Here is a 26,781-nt window from a genome sequence, read left to right as displayed (position 1 = left end):
GATAATGTACGGAATGCCGTTTGAACCAGGAGCTGACTTGTTCCTGCATTTTCTTAGGGTATTTTGAAACAGGGTCCATGTTGGACTCCCGTCAGTTAACGGAGTGGATGGTTTGCCCGTGGCTGGAGAAAAATCCGGCAGGGAGAAAGTTTGACCACGTTCCGGGTCTTCATACAACTTGGAGAAGTAATCAAAACAAGTCTGTTCTGAGAATTCAGGATTGACGGGCGTTCCTTTCCGAGGTAGCCGTTTGGCGAACTAATTACTTATGGGGGTCTCGGAGGAAAGCAGAGCGTTGCTTTTGTGCTTCGCGATCCTGCTCGTGTGTTTTGATGATTTTCCGCAGTTTTTTGATGTTCTTCTGCACCCGGTTATAATCTTTTCTGAGGATCTCAACCACATGCTCGTCTAATAATTACCATGCTTACTGCATGCAGAGCCATGATTGGCATGAATCTATTACTGTCTGATCTACCACAGGCGGCAGTGTAGACTGTAGTGGAGGCCATAGCCAGTCATTGTAGGGTGACCCTGACCGAGTCTGATAATGACCATCTAGTAGTAGTACTGACATCGCAGTTTGTCTGTGTCTGCAGACTTGTACTTGTAGACCGTAGCTGGTCTACTGTCTGTACAGTATGACTGTGGTCTAGCCGTTGGACGCGTTGGTCTGATTGGCAGTGTTGTGTACGGGACCGGATTCTTCCACCGATGTAATAGCAGTCGACAGACTATGTTTGCTGGTGGTCTAGCACTAGTAGCAGCGATATTACAATGTAATGTCATTGCGAAGTCTACAACACAATTGTTGACTTACACACACACGTAGTAACTGTTGCACGTGCACTTGCCCTCAACTGGTCCAAGAAGATGAAGTAAGACGAGAGTAAATCAGTTGAGAGTCTGCCTCGCGCCATTGATGTTTCCTGATCGCCCCCGCCGGGTGTGAACGATTCGTCAGACGTGTAATCATGTCCTGATGGAATGCGTTTGGGACGGTGTGGAATCCACCTAACTAGCTGAGTAAGCAAGTATTAGCTCACACTGGCCATCTTGGTCTTCCATCGTTCTTGCTTCGTGGTGTGAGGTGAGCCAAGTCGAGGAGAACGAAGGTTACCGAGGACGAGGGGGCTTGGCTGGCTATCCTCGACCCTGTTGTAGATCAGCTATGTCCACCTTGCCGCCCCTTGGTGGATCAAACGGTGCAACGGTGAGCAAAACAGGCCTGGAAATCAGCACAACTAATGGCAGTAGACGACCTCGCACCGGTCGTCAGAGGACCGCACAGGGTATGAAGAATAGCGTTGGAAACTCGCGAGAGCTCTTTGACAGCCTGCAGCGCAGCAGGCAAGTCGAATCTGAGCTGCGAGCACAGATACAGAAGGTAATGAATCGAGACCGAGGGTTCTTTCAAATATTTATTATGACTGTGTGCTCTTAGTCAGTTGGTGAGATTCTGTTAATGTTACTGATCCCATGATGGTATTCCATAGGGCTAGACGAAGAGTCTACTCTGATATGAACGCTGTGTCACCACAAGTAACCATAATAATTATAACAACGTCTTTACAATGGCTGCCAGTAGTTGTATGAGCGGCGACTGTAGGCCATAGTCGTTGGCAACACAACAGTACCATTGGGTGCTTTAAATGCCAACCGAACACTGCGAAGAGCACTGGCAATGCACCAGAGGACTCTTAGGGCAAACACATGCATGTGGTTCATAGTCTGGCACAACGGACAGGAGGTGTTAAAGACGTCTTGTTGCAATGACTTCAAGCTAGCGAAGGTTAACAGTAAGTGGATAGCCAATTCCTTGAGTCTGTGTTGGTTATCTGACCGTGGTGGTGGTGGTGGTGGTGTGTTGCGCAATGCCTAGCTACGGGAAGAGTCACGCACGCTGCGTACCAGACTGGATGACTTGCGTAAGGCCAAGATGCAGACCATTGTCAAGCGAGAGCAGGTCGAGGACGACGGGCAACGACGAGAAGGAGCTTGCAAGTGCGAGACCCTGGTGGAAGATATGAGGAGGAAGGTGAGTGGCTGTAGAAGCATAAGTACATGTATGTATAAGAATGTCCTTAGACAATGGTGGGGATGCCGGTCATGTGCATGCATCTATGGTGCTGATCAATGAAATCCTCATGATCACCGGGTAGCCAAGTACGCACCGCATGCCATGTAGCTTCAGTCGCTGCACCTGCCCTGTTATGTGTGTGGCTTGCTTGCATCTGTGTGCCATATACACGTCGTTAGTCCCAAGCGCGGAGCCAATTCCCTTCACCATATTACGCAATGGCCAGGGCATGCACTGCACATGGCAACCGTACATGGCAAAATTGACTGTGCACGCCATGACCTGGCATGACCTGTACCGTAAAGTACCGCCAGAGCGCCCCACCATCTCGTCCTTTCGTGGTCGTATTGTGGAGGTGGTCTCCTGTCTGTAAGGTCATACGACACGAACTTCGTACACATATTGCAAGTTGTGCAGACAATCCGTACCTTAGAGCGGACACGAGCTCCACCCAAAACCTGCTTATTGTGACCTTAGCACACTAAGGTTCTCACACCGTACAAACTTCGCTGCATTTTGCCATACGATTTTCCTTTCCCTGGCTGTAAAATCAAGGTGGGCCGCTCTGGCGAGACGAGGCGCTCTGGCGGTACTTTACAGTGCTAGAGCTGCTGTAGATGTGTACCGCACATCATCATCAGCGGACAGCGGTATATTTGCTGTACTTCCCCAACTTAAACTTGTGATGTTTGCTTCCTGCTGCCGTCACTTCCAACCTATTGCCAGAGCCTTTTCCCGTGATACAATTTCTTCTTTTCCAGCTACGAAACAGGGAGGAAGAATGGTGCAGGAGAACTGAGGATATGGAGCGACTTCACCAAGAGGAAGTGAGTTCTGTCCGGTTGGAGGCCAGACGAGCAAGACCAAAGGTACACGCATGTTTTAGAATCTTCCGAATTGGCGCATTTTACACAACTATGTGTGTACGTGCACGTATGTGTGTGTGTGTGTGTGTGTGTGTGTGTGTGTGTGTGTGTGTGTGTGTGTGTGTGTGTGTGTGTGTGTGTGTGTGTGTGTGTGTGTGTGTGTGTGTGTGTGTGTGTGTGTGTGTGTGTGTGTGTGTGTGTGTGTGTGTGTGTGTGTGTGTGTGTGTGTGTGTGTGTGTGTGTGTGTGTGTGTGTGTGTGTGTGTGTGTGTGTGTGTGTGTGTGTGTGTGTGTGTGTGTGTGTGTGTGTGTGTGTGTGTGTGTGTGTGTGTGTGTGTGTGTGTGTGTGTGTGTGTGTGTGTGTGTGTGTGTGTGTGTGTGTGTGTGTGTGTGTGTGTGTGTGTGTGTGTGTGTGTGTGTGTGTGTGTGTGTGTGTGTGTGTGTGTGTGTGTGTGTGTGTGTGTGTGTGTGTGTGTGTGTGTGTGTGTGACCTGTATATGGAGGAATGTGTGGAGTGACGAATACACATGTACTTTGAATTACAATGCACTGGTCTCTGGATCTTATTTTGAACAGCTAGTGCACGAAACAGGAGGTACCTTTGGATGTGTACCTGTATCATTGATTGCTTTGGAAGAACAGCCATGCATGCAGCGGAGGCTTTCCCGCAACGTGCACGCATACACGTAGAGTGGCATTGAGTGCACTGCTAGCTGCCATGCATGTTCTACTGCAGACTGCAAGTCGGGAGCTGCTTGAGGTGGCACAGGCCGAGGTTACCCGTCTCCGCGGCATCGTGGCCGACCTCCAAGCCAAGCTCCGCTGCCAGCCCAAACCTGCGGACGAACCCTTTACCAGCATGAAGAATGAAGTCGCACGTCGCCTCAATGATCTAGCGGGGCAAGTGCAACAGGAAGAGAAGAAGTTCAAGGAACGTGAAATTCTGGTATGGTGCTGCTTATAGCTAATCACAATACTCACATTGTGGACTGCATTATACATGAGAAAACTACTTCAAGAAGTACTGATTATACATGAGAAAACTACTTCAAGAAGTACTGATTATACATGTACATGAGAAAACTACTTCAAGAAGTACTGAACTACAATCTACTGCAGCTTCCAAACACAGTGTCACAAAAGCGCCTTTACTCCTGATTTTAAAAACAACACCAATGTGCAGGATAATTGGTTCTTGATAGCCGAAGTTCTTTAAAACAAAAAAAATGCAATTACACCATACACGCAACATGCGCACCATGGCTGTATGAGTGCACTTGGCTAACATGATCCCCTCCAGAATATGGTTCGTTTTAAATGAAAATAGTTCGCTGCAATGGGTTAATTGTGATATGGACAATGGTTTGCTATATTATAAGGGGAAATCCCTGCATGCGAGTTCCTCATACAGTGGAGTTGACTGTATGCATTTCTGTTGTTGTCGGTGGTGGTTGTGTTGTTGGTATCACTGTTATTGCTGTTAAGCTTCGAGAGGAGTTGGAGGCTCGGTGCAAAGCATCACACCAGCTATGGATGGCGGATGCAAAGGAAGCACTGACAATGCTGTCCAGAGAGAACAAGGAGCTGTACGTGCACTTACATAATTATATGTGAATACTACAGAGAGCGGAGTCCTCCGGTTCAATAGAGTGCTCAATGCGGAAGCAGAGCAGTAACACACGAGTCATAGAGTACCACACGTCTGGATTGTTGTAACTAATAGGTTCATGCCAGATGGCAATCTTCAGACAACTGATAACAGTGATGCACAGCTTGTATGGTATTTTATACACTGGCATAGGAAGGAATCTGTGAAGGTTTGAGGTCTGGTGGGTGCAAAAGTACTGGAGGGAAAATGTGCCAAACTTCCATAGTCCGCGAGTGAGAAAAGAAATATGATATGGCAGGAAGGCCAGCAAGGCTGCGTGAAAGAATGATAATGTGGCTTGCCTGCAATCACAATCATGCAGGTGCAAGATGCCGCACACTTTGGTAAGCGCTTCAAATGCTTTGGAGGATGGGAGATACTTGCCCTTCAATGTACCAACAAACAGGTGCAAGGTGCAAATTTCCACGCGCTGTGATGGCTATAGGTGCTTAGAATAGTTGAGGAAAATGAAAGGAAATGACCATGATGACGCGACGTCATGACGTCAAGCGAGGCTATATGCAAGATACTACACCCATAATTAGAATTCTAGAAGGGCTGCAGACGGCTGCAGACGGGTGCAAGTGGCTGTCGCGCGTCATGTGGTTGCAAGTCACGTGACTCCGTACCTACCAAGCAGGAACTTGGCAGAGTGCCTACACTTTGACACGAGCTCCGTTCGCTTGTTGAGGGAGGTGCTGCGATCGGATAAGCGCTTACCAAAGTGTACCAGAAGTACGGAGAGAGGAAGGGTAGAAATAAATAAGCAAATCAACCTCAGGGCTACACCAAAGCAAAAACGGAATGGGAACATACTATATACAAAATAGCTTCATACATATATTGCAAAACACGTTTACTATTCTTCAGTCCACTATACCACAGAGACACACTAGCCGAAAAGCATTTAAACGGAGCCATGATGCGCTTTTAGCAGGGCACAGAACTGAAGGTGGCTGGGCTCGGAACGGAGATCAGGTGGGAGCTGGTTCCACAGGACTGCGCCGATGAACTGCATGGTCGCTCGACCCGCAGGATCGGGCCAAAATGGTACTCGAACGAGGTGATGTGCTGCTCCCCGAGTGCGGTCACCAGTAACTCTCACGAAGAAGCTGGTGAAGACGGAGCTAGCTCGGGAGAACAGACAACGATGGACAAAGATGAGGAGCGGCTTAATGTTAAACATGTCCTCCAGGGTGGTGAGGCGGAGCTGTTCAAAGATCGGGCTCATGCGCGACCACGGTGGAAGACCGAAGAAGCCGCGGATAGCGCACTTCGTTAGACGTGTGAGGGGCTCCATGTTGCTGAAGTGACGGATAAAAGGCGTTGGAAGCGTACGACAACCTACCCTGGATCATCGACTTGTAAAACAGGATCTTTGACGCCAGGGTGAGGCTTCGGTGGCTCCGCCACAGCGCACCTACTGACTTCCGCACCTGCTGGATTGTGTGATTGACGTGAGTTACAACAATCCAGTCGCGTGGTACTCTGTGACTCATATGTGAATACTATGTGTAATGCCGCTATGCGTTGGAGTACATATATGTAGGCCTAGAGTACTGCCAGGCGCTGAAGAACGACCAGGCTAGAATTTACCAAGCACAGCATACACGGCGTACTCAACTGTGCATAGGTTGTAAATTGCATATGCATCAACCTTGAGCTTCGAAATTGCCTTTCACGGTACAGACTTTTATTGAGTTGGTGAACTTTCACAACTACATTTACCAGTACAGTACATGTAACAAGAACATTACACCAGGCAAACATTTCAAGTGCATGCTACACGGCGGAAGACACACTTTTGTGTCCATTTTCAGTGTTCACACCCTGGCTCAAAGGGAAGTACATGTACAGAGTGAGTCAAGTACGTGCTGGGTGCGGTGCAGACCTAGAGGCTAGAGCGGTGGACTGGCACAAGTAAAACATCCTAATCTACTGGCTGCAACTCACATGCACGACCTTTACTTTCACCGAATATACCGTAGTGTTATTATTATAACCTACTCTTGCCAACATGCATGAAATTATGACTCGAGAGGGACAAGTTTAGCACCCGCTGGATAGATGTCCATGTATTTGAGCTGTGAGTACTTTGGCCAGTGGTGGGGTTTATTTTGTGCAGGTGTGCACTACAGCCTACAGGCACATGCAGCACCCCAATCACTACTAAACAGGCCTGGCTAGCTCAGGCGGTAGAGCATGCAGGGCCGTGGGTTCGAGCCCCACGTTGGATACCAATGTTGCAAAAGAACAATCCACGAGCGGGATTCGAACCCAGCACCCCCGTCTTTCCTGGACAGTGCCCTGCCGATCAGGCTACCAGGGATCACACACATTCGCGACTCCTTCTCGCTACACTCCCCTACGTATCGTCGAGCACGTCCTAGTAGTCAACACTACAATGTAACACAATTGTATACGCGCCTGTTTTCTCTCTTTCTCCAGAAAACAGTGTGTTGAAAAGCAACGCAAGCAGCTGGGCCAGCTTGGTGTTCTCATTGTTGTCCACGAACAGTCTGAAGGCTAGAACAGCAGCCCACAAGGACAAGACATGAACTGGTAGTGCTGCCTGACAAGATTTCTGGGAAATCCTTTCGCAAGCTCACAAGGACAATCCGACTGGAAGGTAACACTACTCCTTCGACGACTGGCTTACCGAACATGCATAGCACATTCACATTCTCATAATTAACTTATATTCTCATATTATTGCACTTGATCCAGCTATAGATTCTGCGCATATATACCGCCGCCGCAAAAGCCATCCACTAGATATTTATTTATTTCATGGCTTCTCGACTTGAATACTATTAGCAAGATACTAATTCATGTCTAGTTAAGGAGGCTCCAACCTTCTGCGCTGCGCAGCCGGTCTGGCGCTCTGTTTTTTGCAGGCAAAAGTCTTGTTTTTGCCGATAAGTGCGAAAAGTTGGGAAATTCCCATCTCAACTTACTAAAATTTGAACTCCGCGATCGACAGTCTTATCAGAGAATATTGTTTCATTCTTCACCTGTGGTCTTCCCTGGGCCCCATCGAGGTTCCTGTTGTTTTTTCCTCCGTTGTGTCAGTGGGTATCAGGGCATGTTTTCAAAAGCATCGCTGGTGTGAGCAAGAAGTCGACTTTACAGCTCGATTTCTCGAGATCCTGAATAATTTTGCTTGACGAAAAAATGAACAAGGAGAACGGAGCCAAGCTTCTCGATGGCTGTGTAACACCATGTACCAGGCCAGGGACCAAAACCTACTGTAAGCGCGTTTTGGAGAGAGAGACTGAAGTGGGTGCACAGACTCTGGTAAGTGGACCCACTTCTAATTCTCAAGTGGCGAAATATATTGCCACGCTGAAAACATTGCAGTCTTGAGTGAGTGGTAAATCGTTGGTGAGCTACTGCTCAGTGACTTGGGCTATTTACGAAAGCTGTGACAGTGTCAGCTGCCAACGTCGCCAGCAGTAAGTCATCGATGCATCACCTGCGTCCACTTGAATAAAATGCAGCACTGAAAATTGAGTATGTTGTTTTGCAGTACTATTCTCTATTGTCAGTGTGTGAAGTATTTTGTAAATGTTGTGTTGTACAGCACCAGTGATTTGAAAATATTCCTACACTACTCGCACCAGTTCTATTATGATGAATGCATGCACCTCTACCCATAAGCACTATGTGCATGCACATACGCAGGCACGCGTGTGAGCCTAAATGTTGTTTGTGTGTGTGCGCGCGCGCGCAGTGCATGTTGTGTGTGCGCGCGCACGCGTGCACAAGTGCATGGACAGCAGAATATGGTAACTAAGCTCAAGAGCATGCATTTTGCATGTGGGTGTATGCTATTGCGGGTGCGCGTATATGACGTACGTGTATTTGTGTGTGCAAGGGGTACTTGTTTGTGAGCATGTGCATGTAAGCGTACATGTATGTATCAATGTGTGTAATGCGCATGCACCCACATACACTTGTGGTTGTTCCATGTTATTGGGAATAGTGTATGATTATACCTAATGGGTGCTACAATTACTAGCAGTCGTTCATTGCCAATATTGAGTTGAACCTGCATCTACATTGTACATGTACTACAAACATGAAACTGCCCCCCCCCCCCCCCAGAATATAATAATAATTGTTATCCTCCTCAAGCTCTTTGCCTGTTGCTTTATGAGAAATACTAGGAGTGAACTATTGCAGGAGTTGTGATGCAAAGCTGGTCTGAACTGTGCTCAGGGTCAGTAGGCCTCGGCCTGGATCATGAATAACGTTGTGCATGGATCATGCCGATATCCAGATCAAGGGCTAAAAAGCCCAGGAACCATGGCCTCATCTAGTCTCCATGTATACTATAACAAGCTGGGGGACAATTCAATGCTTTTGACACAAAAATTGGAGTAATACCACAAGGAATGCATAGAATGATCACCTTTCCTGAAAAATAGCAATTCCAAGAATGGTGGAAAATCGGCCAATTTTCTGTCCTATTTTTATTTTTGGAGGTCTAAAATGCACGGTAACCCCTCTAAAATTATATATTTCTAGTTTCTATGAAGTATGAGGATCCCAAAAATAAAATAAAAAGGGCATGTCCATGAAGAAAATATGAAGCTGTGCACCCAATTGTACTTTGCGGACGGGCATTTCTGCGAAGTTCATTTTTGTACCAAAATTACTATTTTTCTGAGTAGTCAATGCTGATTGCCAGATTTTCTTGCTCAAATGCTTCACTGTGATGTGTGAAAGGACTTGCAATCACAAAGAGAAGCCAGGCAACTGGTAAATCTGAAATATGACCCCAAAACAAGCAAATTTAGGCTGAAATCGATAAATACACCCACCCCTAGAAATACACCTCAAACATCCTTATCTCCGCGGAAACACCCCCTGAATTTTTTTGTGGAGTAACATGGGATGATATAGAGCACACTCATCCACAAAAAGGAGAGGGTTTATGAAGAAAAAAAATCACCCCCAAAGGGTTGGAGCCTCCTTAATTGAGAGCGAAACACAAACATTGGACACACATGAGGATTGTGTTTGAACTTTGAAGACAGCTCCATGAAACTAGGAGTGTTAGTCGAGCTATCATGAGTACATGGGTGTGGCAAGTTTGATCGTTTCACATTTTATTGATTCCCACGTGGCAATGTTGAGATGAAAACTTGGTCCGGGTTTCAAAAGGGGTCTTGCTCTCTTTACGTCATGCTGTACAATAAATACAGAAAAACAGGAAAACACAGAAACACACTTGCCACTTTCCCTTCAATCTTGGAATACACCATACGCAAGTGAAACAGGCATATCATCTGTCTGGTTTGAAACAGCAGGGGACACTGTACTCTGACGACGCTTGATGCCAATGGTGTATTGGACGGGACTTTTCGGAAGCAAACAGGTGATATTCAGCACACGAACAAAACTGTACATGTCAACGTACGGGGAAATACTTAGAAGTCTTCATGCAATCACCACAAGACTGAACAGGACTGAGAAGAATCTGTACGTCCTCACAAAAGTCACATGCTGTTGGTCGTATTTTTTTATTTAACGGAGAAGGCGGAGAGTACGAATGTACCGGTTACAAAAGTCACATCATATAATGCTGACATGCAGGGCGATGAGCAAGCTCGTGATGATGGCAAAGCTTTGTTTGCTATTTACAAAGCAACAACAACAACAACAACAACAACAACAACAACAACAACAACAGCAGCAACTATCGTGAGAACAAAGCTTTGAAACAACAGATGTGTTACCTGTCAACAAGCGACTGATGCATGGATGAAGCGATGGCCGATGGCTGATGGCCACCCAGCTTAAAGATATTCTCCACGACCGAGATCTCGGTACTCGTGGTGTCTAGGCCAGCGAAGGCACACCAGTCGTTCACGACAAGTCCAGCGCCGATCACATCACTACCACGATTTACTGTACCAGCCTGGACAAATATCGGTATGAAGACAACAATCAGAAACTGTTAGAGAGCGACATACGCACAGCACAGGATACAACCTAACAGGCTAGAAATGACCGCAAGGACAATAATCAGGATCACATCAATTGGCACGCGAGAAATGAACGATCCCACATGGGTTACCAATACGGAGTGTTAGCAGGAACACTACATGTGTAGAGAAGTAAAGATAGAGCCGTCAACCACTATACTACATCCTGTATCTGGCGAGTCTGCAAGTCTGTTTGCCCTGGTCTATGCTATTCTACAAGGATGAGTGGATGGAATGCATGGAGAAGAAGAACCAAGAACATCACACTTTTGCTTCAACATCAAAGTTCAAAGTGGGAATACATAGAAGAAGCCTCACCACAAGTGGAACTTGAAGCAGTGACGACAATTCGTCCAAGCTCTCAACCTTAGTCTGAGGGTGGACGAGCCCTCCCTGGTTAGTAAATGCACTGTAAGAGCCGACAAGTGCGTTGTCCGCTACTGTTTGCCGGAACACCTCTACTTTTAGTGTGTCTGCGATTATCTCCTCACTCTCCTGTACAGCAATTTCACACACATACACACACACACATACACGCATCCACACACACACATACACACACACACACACACACACATACACACACACACATACATGCATACACACGCAAGAAGTTGGACTCTACTATAAAGTTGCGGCAAGCGTGCGGTGAGAGGCACCCGACCACAACAGAAGTATAAATCGGACTTGCGCAGAGTGCTGCAGTTACTACAAAACCTATACAAAAATGGCACGCACGCTATTGTCGCATTTTAACCCTTTGGAGTCCATGGTTCGATTTCGAACCATGGGCATTTTGGATGCATGTGGGCGCAGTCAAACTTTCGGTTCTCGGCCAAATCTTGACCAAATTCAACAATCGAAGGGTCTAGATGGTAGAGAAAACTCTCAGCTATCGCCTCCAACTGGTTCGAAGTCTCTGTGATGAAGTTTGAGTGAGCGGCGTGCGATCAAACATTTCGAATTTTCTGCGCTGCGTGCTGCGAGTCACCAGTGCGTGAAAAAAGGGATTTTCCCAGCTTTATGACAGGCGGCACGTGCCAGGACCGGCGCGGCGCGAAGTCACGGCAAGGTAAGCTTCTACTCGAAAAGGTTTGAACAGTTCTGAGCTAGATTCAGTGAAATGGCTACAGGAGACCGATTTCGTCTCAGATCTGGAGCTGGACTTGCGTTTGGGGCGCGTTGTGGCGAACAATGAACAGTGCTCTTGGCGAGTTTGGGCTCATTGTATTTCTCTCATGAAGAGCTTTCCAACGAGCCCAAGATCTTCAAAATCGGTGAAGTAGAACCAAAGTTATGTTGGAAATGGAGTGCGCATTTTCGTGACTGCCACAAATTCTGCGGAAGCAAAAAGTTACGGACTCCAAAGGGTTAAACTACCTGCTGCTATACAGTACACACTCTAGTAAAGAAGAAAAAATGCTGCAAGAAATATTTTAAAAGTCATTCCATATATCCCTGGGTAGCAGCAAGATGATAGACCAGCTCAAAGACTCGTGTTCAAACTAGCACTTACCCGGTCCAAGTCGGGATGTACGAGCGCTACATAGTCGTTGCATGCGACCACATTGCCAAGAGCCGATAGCCTCTCGTCGATACGGCGAACGACTACGGAATCGGGCAGGCAGTTACGGACATGCTGCAGCTCCTGTAAATGGCAGCAGGAGCAAGCAGGAAAAACAATGTCTACGTGCTCACCACATCAACATCTAATGGGCAGCACCAAGCTGGTTTCGATCCAAATGTGCCGTGAACAATTCTGGACAGCGCTATCCGGACAGGACTCCATTAGAGAATAGGGTTGGATCTATTAGTCTAAAGACCGATTCATACTTCATTTCGCGTACGGGAAACGCGTCGCGAAAAAGTTGATCTGAGCTCAACTATTTCGCGTACGGGGAAGCCATGGCGCGACGGTCGCGCGATGACTTTCCCGTACGCGAAATGAAGTAAGAATCGGCCTTAAGTCCTCTTTAATTTTGACAGGTAAAGCAACGCAAGGGACACTAGCAGCCAAGTAATTTCTCCAAAAAAATTGGCCGGCATTGAGGAACAAGAATACCGTATTTTTCCGGTTGTAAGTCGACCTTTTACCAATAAAAATTGTAGGAGAAAGGGTGGGGGTCGACTTACAACCGGGATTCGACTTATAACCGGGAACTATCAGAATCTTACAAAAAATGACCTGTCCTGCATACATGAGTGCACCATGTGTACACAGGTTTGAAAGTTTATTGGCCTTTTTCAAGGATTGGGACGTTATACCCTCCAATAAGGAATGTTTACATGATTTGTTGATGTGTTAGTAGCAGGGAGTGGTTGGTAGTGCTTCGTTGGGTGAAAATTTTTAAACGCAGAATTGAGACCTCCGGATACGGGGGTCGACCTATAACCGGGGTCGACTTACAACCGGTAAAATACGGTATGTACTAAACACTAGGCAATGGTCTTTTTCAACCTTGTCAGTTCTGCTCTGCATTGCTGCTGCTTGGTAAGGGCCTAATCAACGGTGCTGCTTTCCACCAGTTGACGGGTTGCATTACAGGGCATTATACATGGATGTGGCAAATGGGATCGAGGCCTTTGGCCTCTGGTTGGTGGATTTGATCTATCCTCCCCCACCGTTTAGGAGCCGTATCTGACGCCTGATCATGGGGTGGTGGCGTCCAACGGAAGCGGAAAGGTGGTTCTTGACCAGGGAGTTATACGACTCCTTGTTCTTGACCTGCCCGGAACGCGAACCCCGTCGAATTTATTTTATTTATTTATTATTACAGGGCATTGGCTACTTCTCTGGAAAGGAGACCAGCTAGTACTATCAAAAACAAGAAATTTCCTCAGAGGCATAAATCCAGAATGCAGCTAGGAAAATAATTATTCACCTGGTCAGTAGTGGAGCTTGGGCACAGAAGGCCATTACGATTACCTGCAAAATGGAATTGAACAAAAAAAAAACAGCAGAAACTTGAGCATTGAACAGAGAGGGAAGATGCAAAGCAGCGCTGCAATACTACGACATTCAGAATGACAGTGTATGTTGGAAGACGTACTACTATGCCTATTCTGTATACTGTAAACCCGGAAACGTTTGCGCCCGTTTCAGTTCGCGAGTTTTGAACATAGACAACTTGGCACCTGAAGATGTTTGCGATTGGAGTCATCTCCCTCAGTTTCTCTACTACAGTTCTACATTTCACGATTTCACACCCATCGCGAAAACAGCAAAGTATTCCGGATCGTAAAGGTTGCCGGGTTTACAATACACATGGCATGCTTACACAATCTGGCTGGATTGCGTAAATTTGTCCCCAGAAAGGTAAAGTCATCAATCCTTAAACACCCAGCATGATGATTGCAAAGTGGGAATTTTCGCAGGTGGTCTCGTGCCACAGCATTCCATCGCCATCCTGCTGAGGAGACTAATGTTGATTCAATACATAGGGGTAGTCAGTGTGACGTCACAACCACTTAAAACAGTACTAAACCGTGCGAAAATTACGACTCGTCTTGGATTGTGATTTCGTATGGGCTGACACATGTACGAAGCAGTCTGTTCCATGCAAGGAATAGAGGAAGGTGATACAGTGGTCCGGATAGGGCCATGGGGTGAAAACCCCAGTGTTCATACAACAATTTAGCATGCGTGAGAGTCCTGGAGCACTTATCTAGGTTTGTGCTACCCAAACCTAGTACAATAGTGGCAGATCAGTGGGACATCGTCAAGTTACGACGTGTGACAGAATCACCGACCAGCCCTATGGAAAACCTGTGACTCACCTGCAGTAAGCCGCCCAATGATACGGCATCCAGCAATGGATGTGTGAACAACTGGAATTACATCAGCAAGTTCTGTCTCGAATACACTGCATAAAGACAGACATAACACACAGCAGATAGTGAGCTAAGCAGCCAACCAGGACAGATCTGCTTGTCCTCACACATGTACAAATAATCCACCAGCATTCAAAGCAAGTGTCCAGCGACATTATCGGTTACCACATGCAAAGTCTGACCCAAAGTCGCTGATGACATAAAGAAGACTTAAATCATGGTATGCGCACATGCAATGTTTCGTAGCGACATCAATTAACAAATACAAATTCAATTAACAAATACAAATTGTTCATTGAGGAAAAAGAAATCAACACCTTCGTCACCTCAAACTCAAGTTTGAGCCGACCACTGTCCACCCTAATCTTATCATTACAAGGAGAACTAGAAGTCGCCCATCTTCAACTTCAACCCAACGACGATAAAATGAAAATGGGAACCAGAAGCAGAGAGTAGTCCTTGATCAGAAGTGACGTTTTTACCTGTAGAAGTTTTCTGATCCACCGATGGCCACAAGGCAATACGCATTCGTTAGCTTCGCAAACACTCCAATATCACTACTGTGCTCATATTGAGCACGGACAGCCATTATGAAAACAAGAACAGGAAGAAACTAGAAACCAAAGGGAAGGAGAAGAAACTGTGTTGCAAAAAGAATCAGACAAGAGAACGAACGCCTTTGTTGATGACAATAATTTTGTCCGTGTATTTATTGCGCTGTCTGCTGCGCGTGCATCATGTCATGACGCCATTTTTTCGTGTTCAGCCTTGCAAGAAAATGATGCAAGCCCAAGCATTACGTCACCGTGATGCAGTGTTCCAAAATATGCATGCACACGTGACCCGCGATTGCGTGGTTGCGACGTCGCGTGCCAGCCTAGCGCCTGGCAAGCGCACCTCAGCATGCATACATTCATAGTCAGTAGATCTACTCCGAATCAGGCTCCGGACAGCTGGAGTAGCAGCAGGAGTTCATAACCCCCTGGGGTAATGAACTCTTGGTAGCAGTGTGGTCGGAAACACTTTCCCACTATCTCGAGTCCATCATGAACTATCATAATATTATTATATGTGTATTGTTGTTGCACGTTGATTCATCATGGCAGCTGAAGGAGAACAACCCTGAGCCTGTGGAGGTGTTGGCAAAAGCCAGAGAGTTACCTCACACTCACGGTTAGCTTCAATTCAGGAGTCGCTCTAATCTGCTGCAAGTTTTCTGAACTGGCTGACCACAATAGCTGCTTTTAAAAGTAAACGGGCCAAACAATGAAAAACGCTGGCAATAGACAATCATAATAAGTATTATGATTCCCTTTCCCTGAGCCCTAGCGGCCAAACATGACAACGAGCGGATATGTAGTTCTGACCGCCCCGCTCTGTACCGACTCCACACAGTGTACGTCGCTACAAATCAGACATTTGTCCTTGGCACGACAAAACCTTTCTGTATGTGCGGCTTGTTTTAGAGCTCTGCCCGCAGTACCTGTGTCACTCAAACTCATCTTCTTCATCCCGGAGGCCCAGACATGAGAGCGAGGATACACTGATTCAAGTCAGTGCTCTGCGAAGCTCAGAGTCATCACTCAAAACAGAAATCTGTGCTTGGTGCGCGGCATATCCAAAAATGAGAATAAAGTAACAAAATTGTATTCAGTTCAAGAGGATTATCGATTGGAAACACAACCAGCTTGCAACCAGCTTACACATGTAGGCCGTGAGCCGCTTGGCTCGCGACAGACCGGCACCAAAACAAAACAGTGCATTGTGTAGATTGTGGCTGTACATGTGCATGGTGCGGAACTTGAAGCATTCAGCACTCACCGGGCTGGCTGGTACCGATATACTAGTACTGGTAATGATGCAATTTGGCTGATTCGAATTGCCCGGATCGGAATGCGGTATTCTAGCAGGCAGATTGAGATGGGCCACAGTGCCGGTGCATTTATACCTTGAACATAGCACAAGATTGGCATTGCTAGCTTGTCAAGGCCAAGCATCAGCAGATGTATACACTGTACACTGTAGTGGTACTATGAATGGAAACAATGTAGGAACTCCGACACCGGGATTGCCAGCTGCAATGGCTTGCCATCAAAGCAGCCACTGGTTGGCCAGGGGAACTGAGGACAAGTCACTCTGGGCCAAGGCAAAGAATTAGCCACTGATGATTAAGGGCAGGGAGTAGCCACTGGTAGCCAAGGGCCGGGACGGAGCAGCCATCCAGGTGGCCAGCATTGGGGCGGGTAGACTCGGGGGAGGGATACGCAACGTATGTTCTAGTTAGTGTCCGGCTGTCGGATATAGCATGATTGGGAACTCGTGTGTCTGGAAATTTATTAGTAGAATGTGAATGCAGTGTCCGCAAAGTGTGAATACGGTGTCGGCAAATGTGAATACCGTGATGGCAAATGCGAATATAGTGTTCGGAAATGGAAATATAGTGCTCGCAAATGTAAATACAATTGTGCAGCATCGCTGTACATGTGTACAGGGGCAGCAAACACAGTTACAGGGTTACTCTTCAGATGCTGAAAGCAGATGATCCAAGAGCAGTGGCTCTCTGAGCTTCGTTTCCCGCACCGTGTCATCATTGCCCCACTGACTGGTACGCTGCATACACAAAATGGGAACAACAGAGGCGGCGGCAGTGAATACCACATGTATGTTTGTTGCCGAGTCAGACACGGCCATTCAGTCTAGTGCAAATCAGTCACCATGGTCACGTAGCTGCACCGTGAATGGGAGTGTATGTGCCGCACTCTGCTAGGTGCCAAGTTGTACTGTGTAGTACAGGTTCCACAAGTCATGGCATAAGCTGGGGCTTGCAAGACGTTGGTGTACTATGCTACCACCTACACACATTTCAACTACCCCCCCTCCCCCACCCCCCCCCCCCGCCATATGAGGCATGACACTCAGAGTACAGGCAGACCTCGCTTATCCGATCCCCTTTTATCCGGATCCCTCGTCGTTCAGAGGAAATCATTGGTTACCGATTTACAGCATATGTCATGCAGCGAGGTCTGACTGTAGCAGCGAGGTCTGACTGTAGCAGCGAGGTCTGACTGTAGCAGCTAACTAGCCCTGTTCTTTGTCGTTCTAAGTGCACATTTCAACAGCGTATTCGGGCAACGGTGCCACCTCTTGGTGGCTCTTCCCCACCTCTTTCAGCTGTGTATTGTTGTTGTTGTTGTTGTTGTTGTTGTTTGGCTTTATTTAAAGTGGAGTTCCAAAACAGGCCTAAACCTAATGACAATGGTCCCACTGATAATAAGAGAAAAGAAAAATATATAATAATAAGCGGACAAACAGAACCAAGAAGAGGATACAGCTGTAGTTAGATAACTAATATGAGCACGGCAGCAGGGGAAAAAAAGTCACAAGCACGGCAACCGGGAAGAAAGGAGTGAGTGAGTGAGAGAGAGAGAGAGAGAGAGAGAGAGAGAGAGAGAGAGAGAGAGAGAGAGAGAGAGAGAGAGAGAGAGAGAGGAGAGAGAGAGAAGTAGTGAAGCAGATGAGTTCATCCTAGTTGACGGTACTGCCTAACAGAAAGGCCAGGCTTAGCGATTTGAAAGTGGAGCGCTTTCTTTCGAGGCGTGCTGTGTCTGGGAGCTGGTTCCACAGGATAGCTCCAGCATGGCTAATGCGCTTAGCTGAGGATGCAGTGGGGGAGACAGGAATGATGAGTAACTTGCTGCTCCCTCCTCGTGTTCGGAGAGAGGGACTACGGGTGAAAAAGCTTGCAAACAGAGTACTTGAAGATTTGTTCAGGCAGCGCCAAATGAATACAAGAATGTGCATGTGGGTGTATATGCTGAGGGTATGGGCATTCATGCGTTCAAGTAAGGGAGCCGTGTGAGTGCGAGGGGCTGCCCTGCACACCGAGCGAGCCGCACGTTTGAACAAACTATTTAGGCGCTTATCCTGATAAGACGATAAGAAAGGGGCATAGGCAGCAGATGCATAGTCAAATTCTGATAGTATAAAGGACCTGAAAAACTGAACACGGCAAGAAAAAGGCAAACATGCTGCACTTCGATTTAGTAGCCCAATCTTAGCGGCAACGCGGCGTGCAACATGGCTTGTCATGGTGTTCCAGCTCATGTCTGAGTCGAAATGTAGGCCAAGATACTTGGCCGTTTTCACAACAGGCAGCGTCTGCCCATTACAAATGACATGCAGCTCAAGTGCTTGAGATGGGGATGGGGGAATAGGCAATATCTGTGTCTTTCTTTCATTAAGAATTAAACCACGGCCCTTCAGCCAGGTGGCCAGGTGCTGAATGTTATGGATTGCATGCATGTTATGTGCAACGTCACAGTCCTAGATTACATGCATGCTATGTGTGACGTCATTATCAGATTATCTTAGCTACTGTTACCATGCGCGTAGTTACTGTTGCCATGCGCGTAGTTACTGTTGCTATGCAGCACTCACTGTATCTAGAGTGTGCGCATGTGTGTAATGTGCTTCTCCTGGGATCCATCTTGGCTTCCTGTGCTGCATGTCTTTCCTCTCTGGTTTTACCTTTACTTCCATGTTCCCTTTCAATGCAATGTATTTCTAAACTCTCCGAGCCGTGTGTATCAGTGGAACTGTGTATGAGTAGTGTGCGGGCTGAATGCGAACCACAACAATTGGCGACGAAGATAAACTGCAGGCCGCGATTTAAGTTGAACGATGGCTGATTCCGGAGATGAAAAGCCATTGAAGCGTCTCGATGTCACCGGTCCTGCCCATGTCGTGGCAGAGCGCTGGCGGAAATGGAAGAGATCTTTCTCGTATTATGTCGTAGGGAAGGGCATAACGGACAAGACTCGGGCTAAGGCCTTACTTCTGCATTTCGGCGGAGAAGGAATTCAAGACATATACGATACCTTGGAGTCGTCCATAGACCAAACTGCTGGAGACGCGCTGAAGGCGCTGACAGACGCTTTGGATGGACATTTTGCCGTCACTGCCAACGAGCCCTACGAGCGGCACATTTTCCGACAGATGGCCCAGAAAGAGAAAGAGACTGTGGCCCAGTTCGTAACTCGACTCAGGAATCAAGCGAAATTTTGTAATTTCACTGACGAAGAAGACCAAATCCGAGATCAACTGATCCAAGCCATGTCGGACCCGAAGCTGCGCCAGAAACTCCTGGAGGAGAAGAATATCAAACTGAAAGATGCCCTGGTGAAAGCCAGACAGCGGGAACTGGCGACTGTGCAAGCACGGAGCATGGACAGCTCTGCAGAATCGTCCATTCATCAGCAACGATCGTCGTCGTCAGGACCTCACGCGCACTCGTCAGGCAGACATCGTCACTCTGGTGCGGGACCACGTGGAGGTGGTACACAGACTCAGTCAGCAACGAGGAATGCTGACTCGGAGTGTTTTTCGTGTGGCCGGAAAGGTCATTTCTCACGTAGCCCTGAGTGTCCAGCACGCGGAAAAAAATGTTCAAACTGTGGGAAAGTTGGACATTTTGCTGTTGTCTGTCGGTCGCAGAGGAAGAAGGACAAGGGAGGACAGCAGCGCAGAGTGCATGATTTGTCTGCTGACGCAGAGCAACAGGACAAGAGCAAGCAGAGCGCCAGTGAACCAGCCAGCAACTCCTACTCGTGCGAAATGTACAATGTCGGCCGAGTGGGTAGTAGCTCAAACAAACCAGTGTTCGTCGATCTGGAGATAAATGGAGATCATCTTCTCATGGAGCTCGACACAGGAGCTGAGCACACCGTCATTCCGGAGAAGCTGTGGCAAGCTAAGTGGTCAGATGTGTCGTTGTGTAAATCGGATATTCGTTTGTGTGCATTTGGTGGAACTGACATTCCTGTTCTTGGTGAAGCCCGTGTTAGTGTGAAGTGTAATGCACAGGTCGTTGAGTGTTCTCTACTCGTTGTAAAAGAGGGCTCTTGTGCACTGCTGGGTAGAGATTGGTTGAGACATATTCGTCTCGATTGGCAAGCCATTTCAGCGTCTTTGCACACAGTCGATCAGCAGCCAGAGTCTGCAGAAGTGTTTAGTGAGTTTTCAGACGTGTTTTCTGACACTCTTGGCTGCATTTCTGAACACATAGCAGAAATTCGTTTGCGAGATGGGGCTGTGCCCCGATGTATCCCTGCACGTCCGGTACCGTATGCGTTACGTACCCAGGTAGATCGTGAACTTGATCGTCTAGAGCGTGAGGGCATTATTAAGAAGGTGGAGGCTGCAGAGTGGTCTTCACCAGTTGTAGTTGTACGCAAGCGCAATGGAGACATTCGTTTGTGCGCGGATTTCAAAGTATCCATCAACAAACACATTGATCCACAGCAGTACCCCATACCAAATCCCACAGATCTGTTGTCGTCTCTGGGTGGGGGCAGAGTTTTTTCTAAACTGGATTTACGGCAAGCGTACGCGCAGCTGAAGCTCAGCGCGGAAAGCCAGAAGCTATGTGTCATCTCGACACATCGTGGTTTGTATGCGTATACAAGGTTGCCATTTGGTGTCTCCAGTGCCCCGTCGATTTGGCAGCGCGTCATCGAACAAATCGTACAGGGTCTTGATGGTGTATCTGTATATTTCGATGACTTACTTATTGCTGCAGGTTCACGGCGAGATCATGACATCCGCCTGAGGCGAGTTTTAGCCCGTTTCCGGAGGTATGGCATTCGTGTTAGTAGGGAAAAGTGTGTTTTCCTACAGGACAGTGTTCAGTATCTCGGGTATACCGTTTCTAAGAGCGGCATAGCCCCGAACGACGACAAGGTGAGAGCTATCTCTGCTGCTCCACCGCCGCACGATGTCGCTTCGTTACAGTCATTTCTTGGCATGGTAAATTTCTATTGTCGTTTCGTACCGAGCCTGTCTACCATGTTGCATCCTTTGCATTGTCTGCTGAAGAAAGGAACTGTTTGGTTATGGTCGGCTGAGTGCCAGAGTGCTTTCGATAGTGTGAAAGATGCATTGACCTCATCTCCTATCCTAACACATTATCAGAATGACCTGCCTGTCGTGCTAGAAGTTGATGCATCTCCGTACGGAATTGGAGGTTGCCTATTTCACATTGATGAGCAGGGTGAGAAAAAGCCAATCTATTTTGTATCTCGTGCACTCACCGCTGCCGAAAAGAACTACAGCCAAATAGACCGCGAGGGTCTCGCTATTGTATTCTCTATCAAGCGCCTCCATCAGTTTCTGTATGGTCGTCATTTTGTGTTGCGTACTGACCATAAGCCGTTATTACGTATTCTGGGTGCTAATGTTGGCATTGGTAGCACTGTTGCTGCTCGTTTGCAACGCTGGGCTGTGTTTCTTGCCAGCTATGATTACAGTATTGAGCATGTGAAGGGTACTGACAATGTGACTGCTGACTGTTTGTCTCGTCTACCCCAGCCTTTGTCGGCAGAGCAGGAGTCTGTCCTCATTCATGCTATGAACGAATTTACCGCCGATCCATGTGGTGACATTCCTCTGTCTGCACCAGAGGTCGCCAAGGCAACTCAAGGTGATGAGGTATTGTCGGATGTGATGCGATTTCTCAGATTTGGTTGGCCTAGTGATGTAGCAGAACGTTTCGTACCGTACAGCCGCATTAGGGATGAATTGTCCATTGAACAAGGCTGTTTGCTCTGGAAAAGCCGTGTAATCATTCCCAGTACATTTCGACAAGCTCTCCTGCGGGAATTACATTCTGTGCACCTTGGCGTAAACAGAATGAAGTCAGTTGCCCGCTCATTCTTTTACTGGCCTAAGTTGGACTCTGATATTGCTGATTTGTGTGCATCGTGTGAGCTGTGTCAGCAATTTGCTCGAGCTCCCTCTAAGGAGGCTACACACCCGTGGGTTTACCCCAGCCGAGCTTTTGAGCGTGTGCATATTGATTTTGCCGAATTTGAGCACCGTTTCTTCTTTGTTGTCGTGGATGCCTACTCAAAATGGGTCGAAGTATTTGATATGGGCCGTGATTCCACTACGTCTAAGACAATTTCTTGCTTGATGAAATTGATTTCCCACTTTGGTATCCCAAAGTTTATTGTGAGCGATAATGGGCCTCAGTTCACGTCCCACGAGTTTGCGTCATTCTGTTCACAAAATGGCATCATTCACAAGCTCACGCCTCCCTACCATCCAGCATCTAACGGTCAGGCTGAGCGCATAGTCCAAGAGCTAAAAAAATCGTTGAAGACACGTCCGCCCACTGTCTCGATTGCTGCTCAGTTGTGTCGTTTTTTGTTTGCCTATCGTACTACTCCGCATAGTACCACGCGAGTTTCCCCTGCTGATTTGGTATTGCGATTCACCCCGACGTCCCGTTTTTCCATGTTGCAGCCATCCTTTGGTGACACGATGCGTCAGCCAACGATGTCTTCTGGTCCGCCGTCTCGTGGTTTTGTTTCCGGCGATCGAGTTTGGTTCCTGAATCCTGTGCCCCGTGGTGGTCCAAAGTGGCTGAAGGGTGTGGTCCTGAAGCGCTTTGGCCCCCTGACCTACTCCGTTGAGTATGATGGTCGACAACGTACTATACACGTTGAGCATTTGCGCGCGTGCCAGTCGGATGGTACTTCTGTTTGTGTCGACACGTTTCCGTCGACTTCTCCACAAGTTCCAGACACGGCTCCTGTGCCTGTGTTGCCTCCGCAGCAGCCATCCTCTCCGGTACTGCCTGTTCCTTCGTCACAACCTACTAGTCCAGTTGCAGTTTCGAGTCCTCAGCCGTCTCTTCCGTCATCTAGTACTGCTGTGCCTAGTCCAGCGTCACCAGCTGCTAGCCCCTGTCCGCCTCTTCGTCGTTCTGGCCGTGAGCGTGCTGCTCCGAAGCGCCTGATTGAAGAGATGTAGACTCTTCTTTGTACTGTGCAACTTTGCTGTTTACACAGGTTTACACTGTTCCTATTCCTTGAATATGTGACGGTTTGCTCTCAGTTTTTCTCGTTTTCTTTATTCTATCGTTTTCGGTTTTCCTTGGTCAAATGTGGATACTCCCCATTTCTCATTTTAGGGGGGAGGAGTGTTATGGATTGCATGCATGTTATGTGCAACGTCACAGTCCTAGATTACATGCATGCTATGTGTGACGTCATTATCAGATTATCTTAGCTACTGTTACCATGCGCGTAGTTACTGTTGCCATGCGCGTAGTTACTGTTGCTATGCAGCACTCACTGTATCTAGAGTGTGCGCATGTGTGTAATGTGCTTCTCCTGGGATCCATCTTGGCTTCCTGTGCTGCATGTCTTTCCTCTCTGGTTTTACCTTTACTTCCATGTTCCCTTTCAATGCAATGTATTTCTAAACTCTCCGAGCCGTGTGTATCAGTGGAACTGTGTATGAGTAGTGTGCGGGCTGAATGCGAACCACAACACTGAACAGCAGCTGAAAGGTGTGCAGAAACAGCTTCCGCAGACTCCCTGCTACATCGTATAGAGATGTCATCAGCAAACTGGATTGCTCCTACATTAAACGGCGATAGTTCTTCTGCTATGCCGTGGGCATAGACAATAAATAGCAGTGGGCCCAGTACCGACCCCTGGGGGACACCTGAGTAACTGGTGTACGGGAGACTTCTAGTCTGGCCAACCTGAACGTACTGTTCTCTATCAGAGAGGTAATCCACCAGCCAACAGAGTGCCGTGTCGCAGATGCCAAGTTCGAACAGATCTTGCACAAGAGTTTGATGTTTCACTTTATCGAATGCCTTTGACATATCAACAAAGGCTACACCTGTGTTGAGTTTGTTCATACGGGCCTCACAGATACCTTCCACAGCTAGCACTAGTGCGTCGGATGTAGAGTGGTGGGATCTGTAGCCGAATTGAGTTGGCGGGAATAAATTGCTCTGGACTAGATATCGTGTGAGTTGCTCGTGGACTATCCTTTCCAACACTTTGGATGCAATCGATAACAAGGACACTGGTCGATGATTCTTTGGCATGCTCGGATCTCCGCCTTTGAAGAGTGGCGATATCCTAGCACTTTTCATCTGGGCAGGAAATATGCCCTCTCTCAGGGACTTGTTAAAGATCAAAGTCAGGGATGGCGCCAGTACGTCTGCATGTGCGCGGAGAAGGGCTGCAGAAATGTCATCATCACCGCTGGACTTGGCCGGATTTAAACGTTCGAGGAGCTTCCTCACTCTGGCAATAGACACTGGCGCAAAGGCTGTCAGATCAGTGCTTGAGGCGGGCCCGTAGGGAAATGAGAGATGCACTGGGCGGCTGGCGTCCTCTACTATCTCTGCAAAGGTGTTTCGGATGGCATCAACAGAACATTGAGGTGGCTGAGATTGTCGATGTTTACCACTCAATTCTTTGATCGTGTGCCATGTCTGTTTGGTATTGCCAGACGCAGCTCGAAACTTGGATTGGTAGTAGGTCTCTTTCTGTTGCCTATTATCGCTGGTAGCTTCCCGCCTGGCAGCCTTGAAAGCTGAGTGGGAATGTTCTGTTCCATCACTAAGCCACCTCCTATGGAGCCGGTTGCGCTTGGTCAAGAGGTGTAATAACTGGTGGTTCATCCATGGTACTGATTTTTTCTTGCGTCGAGGGCTTGGTGCAAGAGGAGCATGTCTGTCTAACACTTGTAGAAAGCGGCTGGCCCACTCAGTCCACATGACAGTTGGGCTTCTGTCAATTTCACAAAAATCCTGTTGGACCAAATCTGCCTTGAACTGGTCATGATTTATGTTTCGGTAGTGTCGCCGTAGCCCAGAAGTTACAGTACTTCTTACTGGGCTGAGTTGAAATTCACTGAGAACTGCTGCATGGTCACTGAACGCGATGGGGATAACAGTAGCCATATTTAGAGGGTCGAATGTATTGTAAAATTGATCCAGTGTGGTTGGTGCAGAGTTTGCTGAGAACCGAGTCGGCTGGTGAACTCCGGGATAAAAACTGTAGCTGGCCACGAGGTCAGATAGATAATGAAGCTGTGGATCTGGAGGTGCTGTTGGATTGGTGTTTATGTTGATGTCACCACAAATAATCACGTTCTTCCCGGGCATTATAGCTGAATGGAGATGGTCGTCCAGGCAGTCCCAGTATCGAACTGGCTCAGATGGAGGTCGATAAATGGTTCCTATCAAACAAGTTCCAGATTGGCAATGGATTTCTCCCCAGCAGCTCTCAATTGCCGATTCTGTGAGGTCCATTCTTGGCTTGACCAGGAGGGATGCCTTGGAGTACAGGCAGACTCCTCCACCGGCCTGATCTTTTCTGTCTGAGCGCAGTATGTTGAAGCCATCCAAAGCTATCTCTCCATCAGACACGGTGTCGTCTAGCCAGGTCTCGTTTACACAGATGATGTCAGGACTGTGAAGGTCGGCAAGCCATGCCAGCTCTCCAACTTTGTTCCTCAGGCTCCTAATGTTCAGCAGTAAAATTCGAATTGTTGGAGTTTGCGTTTGCATATTCAGTTCATGAGCAGCAGGGTCGTTGCCTAATCTTCTTCCAGTCATTGCACAGATATATTATCCACATCCTGACTTAGAGATGCAAATGCGTTGCCAACAGTGACACTAAACTTCGCAGCTTGCGTCTCGGGCGGCGAGTCACGCTGATAGCCCCGTGATTTCTGGCCTGGAGTCCCGGCCGGTGCTCCACAGGTGTCATCTAGGATATCGCAATCCACGCCGTATCCGCTCTTACTGTCGTCCGTGCGGCTGCTGCTGCTGTTGGTGGTTGTGGTGCTGCTCTGCGCTGTTTGTTGATCTCCACTGGCATCAGACTGGGTGTACTTATCGAAGTTCCACTCTCTTGTGTACACAGTATTCAGACTATTAGTAGTAGCCGGAAGAGTAGATAAGCTCCCAAGAGTGCAACTCTGCATATGAGGTCTGCGAGGGCGAAAACTCACATCACTTGTTCCGAGTACGGTTTTTAATACGTACAATGAAGGTTAGCGTGCGCGCAATCCGACTATCTGCCATACTCATGCTAGGGAGTTGGATAAAGCGGAGTGAGTTTCTGGCGGGGAGTGCTAATTTAGCACTCAGCTGCTTCCTAAAAACGGTCTGGAAACATACAACGAGAACGCTGCACCGTGTGATGTGAGTGTCGCCATTGGCGTACCCCATAGAGAGGGTATCAGGAGTTCCACACTCTTGGGAGCTTATCATACTCTTGGTAGCACTGGCCCTGTGAACCTGCCGGGATATTATAGCAGGGCCAGGGGACTGGCTTCCGTTCAGAAAACTTCTTCAAACTTTGTGTGGATGTTGATACAGCAGTGTTCTCTATGAAGCTACATTTGAGCATAGCAGAAAACATAATCAAGAGAATATTATTCCCGTAGCTATGCAGAAGACGTTACTTCAGTAACGTCTGGCGCTAGCCAGGGTCCACACAGCTTTAATTTGGTATTTGTGTGTTTGTTTGTTTGTTTGTTTGTGTCACGCCTG

The 26,781-nt window shown here is 47.7% G+C and overlaps 4 protein-coding genes across 4 annotated transcripts in view; 2 read left to right on the top strand and 2 right to left on the bottom strand.

Annotated features, from left to right (window-relative positions):
- The first annotated feature begins 698 nt into the window (after nucleotides 1–698).
- LOC135820643 (golgin subfamily A member 6-like protein 22) lies at nucleotides 699–7,603 on the top strand. Its single transcript, XM_065333675.1, has 6 exons — nucleotides 699–1,384; nucleotides 1,880–2,035; nucleotides 2,839–2,946; nucleotides 3,679–3,888; nucleotides 4,428–4,528; nucleotides 7,039–7,603. Exons 1-6 carry the CDS (start codon nucleotides 1,169–1,171, stop codon nucleotides 7,118–7,120), a joined length of 873 nt encoding a protein of 290 aa, XP_065189747.1. The 5' UTR covers nucleotides 699–1,168; the 3' UTR covers nucleotides 7,121–7,603.
- Nucleotides 7,604–9,609: 2,006 nt separating this feature from the next.
- Nucleotides 9,610–15,107, bottom strand: LOC135820631 (eukaryotic translation initiation factor 6-like). Its single transcript, XM_065333669.1, has 7 exons — nucleotides 14,897–15,107; nucleotides 14,361–14,446; nucleotides 13,466–13,509; nucleotides 12,100–12,231; nucleotides 10,902–11,078; nucleotides 10,335–10,516; nucleotides 9,610–9,783 (listed from the first exon to the last, which is right to left on the bottom strand). The coding sequence occupies exons 1-7, from the start codon at nucleotides 15,001–15,003 to the stop codon at nucleotides 9,774–9,776; spliced, it is 738 nt and encodes a 245-aa protein (XP_065189741.1). The 5' UTR covers nucleotides 15,004–15,107; the 3' UTR covers nucleotides 9,610–9,773.
- Nucleotides 15,108–15,967: 860 nt separating this feature from the next.
- The window catches only part of LOC135820618 (uncharacterized), a 63,408-nt gene continuing 52,594 nt past the window's right edge, over nucleotides 15,968–26,781 (bottom strand). The window contains exon 14 of the mRNA XM_065333664.1: nucleotides 15,968–17,024. Within this exon, the coding sequence (XP_065189736.1) occupies nucleotides 16,929–17,024 (96 nt within the window). The 3' untranslated portion in view covers nucleotides 15,968–16,928. The remainder of the gene's footprint in view (nucleotides 17,025–26,781) is intronic.
- Nucleotides 19,708–23,727, top strand: LOC135820605 (uncharacterized protein K02A2.6-like). The gene is made up of 2 exons (XM_065333657.1): nucleotides 19,708–21,152; nucleotides 21,780–23,727. The coding sequence occupies exons 1-2, from the start codon at nucleotides 20,028–20,030 to the stop codon at nucleotides 23,223–23,225; spliced, it is 2,571 nt and encodes an 856-aa protein (XP_065189729.1). The 5' UTR covers nucleotides 19,708–20,027; the 3' UTR covers nucleotides 23,226–23,727.

This window comes from Sycon ciliatum, chromosome 1 (genome assembly GCF_964019385.1).
Source record: "Sycon ciliatum chromosome 1, ocSycCili1.1, whole genome shotgun sequence".
In the NCBI taxonomy this organism is placed as follows: Eukaryota; Metazoa; Porifera; class Calcarea; order Leucosolenida; family Sycettidae; genus Sycon; species Sycon ciliatum.
Note: the sequence above shows the minus strand (reverse complement) of the source record. Positions and strands in the feature narration are given on the sequence as shown.

Bases quoted from the DNA above. Each gene is read 5' to 3' on its own strand.
- LOC135820605 (XM_065333657.1), top strand. From the start codon at position 20,028: ATGTACAATGTCGGCCGAGTGGGTAGTAGCTCAAACAAACCAGTGTTC. The intron at 21,153-21,779 runs GTGAGAGCTATC...CGTCTACCCCAG, and splicing joins TAGCCCCGAACGACGACAAG to CCTTTGTCGGCAGAGCAGGA.
- LOC135820631 (XM_065333669.1), bottom strand. From the start codon at position 15,003: ATGGCTGTCCGTGCTCAATATGAGCACAGTAGTGATATTGGAGTGTTT. The intron at 14,447-14,896 runs GTAAAAACGTCA...GTCTTTATGCAG, and splicing joins GGATCAGAAAACTTCTACAG to TGTATTCGAGACAGAACTTG. The intron at 12,232-13,465 runs GTGAATAATTAT...TGCCATTTACAG, and splicing joins CAAGCTCCACTACTGACCAG to GAGCTGCAGCATGTCCGTAA.
- LOC135820643 (XM_065333675.1), top strand. From the start codon at position 1,169: ATGTCCACCTTGCCGCCCCTTGGTGGATCAAACGGTGCAACGGTGAGC. The intron at 2,947-3,678 runs GTACACGCATGT...GTTCTACTGCAG, and splicing joins CCAGACGAGCAAGACCAAAG to ACTGCAAGTCGGGAGCTGCT. The intron at 3,889-4,427 runs GTATGGTGCTGC...ATTGCTGTTAAG, and splicing joins TCAAGGAACGTGAAATTCTG to CTTCGAGAGGAGTTGGAGGC.